General features: G+C 48.2%; 2 protein-coding genes across 2 annotated transcripts in view; one reads left to right on the top strand and one right to left on the bottom strand.

Annotated features, from left to right (window-relative positions):
* Window positions 1-943, bottom strand: part of LOC106812011 (centromere protein T-like) — a 10,197-nt gene extending 9,254 nt beyond the window's left edge. Inside the window, exon 1 of the mRNA XM_014815763.1 lies at window positions 906-943. Within this exon, the coding sequence (XP_014671249.1) occupies window positions 906-943 (38 nt within the window). The remainder of the gene's footprint in view (window positions 1-905) is intronic.
* A 197-nt stretch (window positions 944-1,140) lies between these two features.
* LOC106812012 (mitochondrial inner membrane protein COX18-like) overlaps window positions 1,141-4,439 on the top strand; it is a 7,178-nt gene continuing 3,879 nt past the window's right edge. Inside the window, exons 1-4 of the mRNA XM_014815764.1 lie at window positions 1,141-1,951; window positions 2,612-2,719; window positions 3,140-3,277; window positions 3,831-3,892. Coding sequence (XP_014671250.1) covers window positions 1,841-1,951; window positions 2,612-2,719; window positions 3,140-3,277; window positions 3,831-3,892 — 419 coding nt within the window. The 5' untranslated portion in view covers window positions 1,141-1,840. The remainder of the gene's footprint in view (window positions 1,952-2,611; window positions 2,720-3,139; window positions 3,278-3,830; window positions 3,893-4,439) is intronic.

The following is a 4,439-nucleotide window of genomic DNA, read 5'->3' on the forward strand; positions in this document are numbered from 1 at the left end:
TCTTTCGTGGTTCCTGTCCCAGTGATGGTGCCCGTTGTGAGTGTTTCGCTTCCTCTCTTTACCTACTTTCCTCCTTACTCCTCCCTTCTAGTACATTCCCTCTCTCGTGGTTCCTGTCCCAGTGATGGTGCCCGTTGTGAGTGTTTCGCTTCCTCTCTTTACCTACTTCCTCCTTACTCCTCCCTCCTAGTACAGTCCCTCCCTCGTGGCAGGAATGAGAATTTTCCGCGGATTTCCGGGTTTTGGTTTTCATTTTGGTCATTCTTGCGATCGATGCAAAAAAAAACTAATAAAAATTTGAGGGGGGATAAGGTGTACTTTTCTTGTCAAAATGGACACCATTTTTAATTTTAACTTCATAAAAAGTCAGGAAAAGTACGTCGAATTTCACACAGAAGTGAGCGGAAGTCCAGATAAATATCGCGGGGTATCTATGTAATGTAAAGGGTTTTAGCCTATTCTCATGCGTACCGAAACTCGGTGACAATGGTTCATAGTAATTGATAATTCAATGAAACATTTCCTCCAAAAACATCTCAACCTGTTCCCATGCCTGCTCGTGCTTATTACCTCTGCCCAACAGAGAAGGTTATGTTTTCGCTCTCGCGTGCATGTGTTCGTGTGTTCGTGTGTTCGCGCGATCGATATTAGCGCGTCAGCCAGCGAGCCAGCCAGCGCAGCGAGCCAGCGAGCGCGTACATGTCAGCGAGCAGCAGCAACAAGCGGCTGCTACGAGCGAGCGAGCAGCAAGCCAGCAAGCCAGCGTGTACATGTCAGTACACTGGCGTTTATCGTGGCTTATTCGTGTGTTCGTGAGTCATATGGCGTATGTCGCTGGCGGAGGTATGCACTTTCTGTTAGTGCACTCTGTCTAGTTGCCCCTATGACGGTGCCGATTGTTTCACCTTCTTTTCATTCTTTCCTCGTGGTTTCCTATCGCCATGATAGTACCAAGAAGGATTGCTCTTCTCATCTCAGTCAGCAGGTTCTGTGTTTACATCCGGTACCGTGTCAGCTCTGACATGTTCTGTGTTTTGCAGTGCCTCAGCCTGTACTATCAGTTCTGACATGTTCTAAACTACAAGTTACTAAATTATACTGACTAGTTGGAAGTGCGATTAGATTGTGTAAAATTACTTACGTATTTCACTAAAGGATATTCATGGCGATCTAAATATATATTATAATATTTACACTACAAATTCACAGAGAACCGTATCACATGAAATCATTGAGGTACTGATGCTGACATTTTCCCTGAACGAAACATTACAGATGGCGCTCTCTGCGAAAGAGGGCGCCCATGGGTCAAGATGGCAGCCTCCAGTGACTTTCTAAATTGTCTCAACACAGTGTAATGTGTATCTCTATCACCGAGCTATGTACTGTTTAAAAGCAATCGAATGGGCCAGTTTGGTGTGTGCACCCTCATTAAGTACAGTATAGCCTAAAACACTTGTAAAATGTATGCCACAAGTAGACATATACTTCGGTGCAGCAACCGGTTGCACTGCCAGTGCCACTTCAACTTGCCAAAGCCCACTCTGGTTAGTCACCGCCGCAGTATTAATAATGAGGCTGACCGGCAGAGAAACACACCAGGTTTAGCAAAAAGAAATGCAATGTTTATTGGTGAGCATTGCGTGAACGACCAAAGTTCTGCGAACTCGAACGCGCCGGTTCTGTACCGACGGAAAGGTCAGCGCCATACTCTGGCGAGCGACTCAGAGACTACTTACGAGCGCGAGAGAAAAATTGACCCCCGGTCGGTCCACGCCGGGTACTCAGTGATACGACAGGTCCCATCATTAGGCCGGGTGATGGGATTGCGGACAGAACGATGTTTACTGATGCAGGCACGTCGATGCCAGCCGATTTTACAGACAAGACATGCGTCCACATACTTGGCATCCTTCCTGGACTCTGCTCCGGTTCATACAGCACAGAATGTGTGTGTGTTTTTACAATTGTTACCCAATAGAAAGTAGCTCTCCGTATATTACATGACTCGAAATAAGCATCATATTGAAGCCACAAATTGCTATCAACGGGCAGATTGAGCCTTCTACTATAGTATAACCTGACAAAAGAAAGTGCAATAATCTTGAAGTAATTGTTGCATTGTATGTTGAGTGTTTCATACCCGGATTTATCAAAAAGAAGTGCATTCTTGAAGTACCGTAACCGTTGCGATCTACCGGCAACGTTTCCCGGCATTGCCTATCGTCTTTGTCAGCTTGCAGTCTGCATGACGTGAGAGGGGAGTCGGCTTGCCTCCGATCGCTAACACAGGGTGGCCCACAACCTAAAATTTAAACATGTAAAACTGGGAACTTTAAAGGAATACTTTAGATTTTATGTGAAATGTGCGCGAAGCCAAGAGCGCGAAGCACGAAGTCCCTTGCGGCCGGGGTCCAGCTCCTGGAAGTTCAGGGGTTTTAGATGCTATCTGGTGCAATCTGAGCTTTATCTTGGAGCGTTTTTGCTTCTTGCTATTGATATTTCAAACCTTTCGGTGATTTTCAAACCTGTTGGCTCAAAATTCAAACTTGTCGGCCGTACATGTTAACACCCCTCGTGGACCACACTGCTAATGCTTCGCTCGCTTTAGGTGATGCAGTCGATACACGACACGTCCGGGTTGCCGTGGTGGGCGAGCATCGTCGTGACGACGTGCCTGCTGCGAAGCGCCATCACTCTGCCTCTCGCCATCTACCAGGTATGACGCCGTCGCCCCGGGGGCGTGGCACGCAGACACTCGCCTTGCCTGCAGCCCTGCATCACGGGCACTGGTCAACTCGGCCCACCCGCCATATTGACTCGCACTGTGGCGAGTTTACCCGCCTGCAGGTCGGTCAGCTCGGCTCGTGGGTCGAGATGACCCGCCTGGAGATCGGGCAGCTCGACTCACGGTCTAACTCATTTAAGATGTTTTACACATTTCGACATCAAAATGTGTGGTATTTTTGTGGGAATAACCTTTTATTATGCGTAGAGTATAATTTTGTCACACATGATCAATCGCAATTTTCAATCTCACATGAGTTAACCAGTGAGTCGAGCTGCCCGATCTCTAGGGCCAATGGCCAATTTGACACACTTTGGTATATAGTGCTATGATGTTGCTTGTCAAATTCAGGCGCACATTCTGGCAAAAGTCGAAGGGCTGCAACCAGAGATCAAGACCATAGCTGAAGGTCTGAAGAAAGAGGTGTCTGTAGCAAAGAAGATGTATAAATGGGGTGAAAAGACAACGAGGCTTCAATTCAAGATAAATGTGAGTGACTGAGAATGATGATGACCGAGTTTCTACCATTGCAAGCTGACCGAGCATTGCTGCTGGGTTGCATTAACAGTTGCTGCTGACTGCATTAACAGTTGCTGCTGACTGCATTAACAGTTGCTGCTGGGTTGCATTAACAAGTTGCTGCTGACTGCATTAAACAGTTGCTGCTGGGCCTTGCATTAACCAGTTGCTGCTGGGTTGGCATTAACAGTTGCTGCTGGTTGCCATTAACAGTTGCTGCTGGGTTGCATTAACAGATTGGCGCTGGGGTTGCATTAACAGTTGCGCTGGGTTTGCAATTTAACAGTTGCTGCTGATTGCAATTACACAGTTGGCTGCTGACCTGCATATAAACAGTTGCTGCGGGTTTGCATTAACGGCTTGCTGCGTGCTTTGTTGACAGTGCTGCTGATTTGGTTGACAGTTGTCGTAGTGTTTTTGTTGACACTTTCTTGCGAGTTGCATTGACAGTGGTGCTGGCAGGTTGCAAATTATAGTTGCTGTCGGGGGTTGCGTTGACAGTCTCAGATGTTTTTGTGACCAGATTCGCCGGCGGCCACGTCGGACAGCTGTACGTGAGAGACAACTGAGGCCCACCCCGCGAAAGTAGCGAACGCTGCTCCATTGGTGCAGCTGCCGATGTGGTTCTCCCCTCCATCGTTCGCTCCTGTCGAGCATGAGCGGTGCCTTTCTCGAACGTCGTCGCACCCGGTGCGTTGCCCGCGACGCGCGATCTCGATGCGCGAGTATCGGTAGTTATCCGTGACGGCTGTATCGTGATACGTATCATATCGTGAGCTGTCCGCATCGTCCCCCCCCCCCGGCAGCGTGGATTAGTGAATGACTAACAGATCTCTCTCCTCTCTGCTCTCTCTCATTCTCTCTCTCTCTCTCGTAGCTCTCTCTCCCTCCCCCCCTCTCTCTCTCTCTCTCTCTCTCTCTCTCTCCTCTCATCTCTCTCTCTCTCAAGTGTGCGCTACATCGTGCTCTGCGCGATGTGCTTTTAAATGCGTGTCACGCCATGTTTTCTGCGCAATATAACTTTAAGCGCGCGTCACACCGTATTCTGCGTGATGTGACGTCGAATGTCATTATGTGTTTTTTCACTGCATTCCGCGTAACATGAATTTGAATGTGTGCCACTCCGTGTTCC

The sequence above is a fragment of the Priapulus caudatus genome, unplaced genomic scaffold (genome assembly GCF_000485595.1).
Source record: "Priapulus caudatus unplaced genomic scaffold, Priapulus_caudatus-5.0.1 Scaffold600, whole genome shotgun sequence".
Taxonomy (NCBI): Eukaryota; Metazoa; Priapulida; class Priapulimorpha; order Priapulimorphida; family Priapulidae; genus Priapulus; species Priapulus caudatus.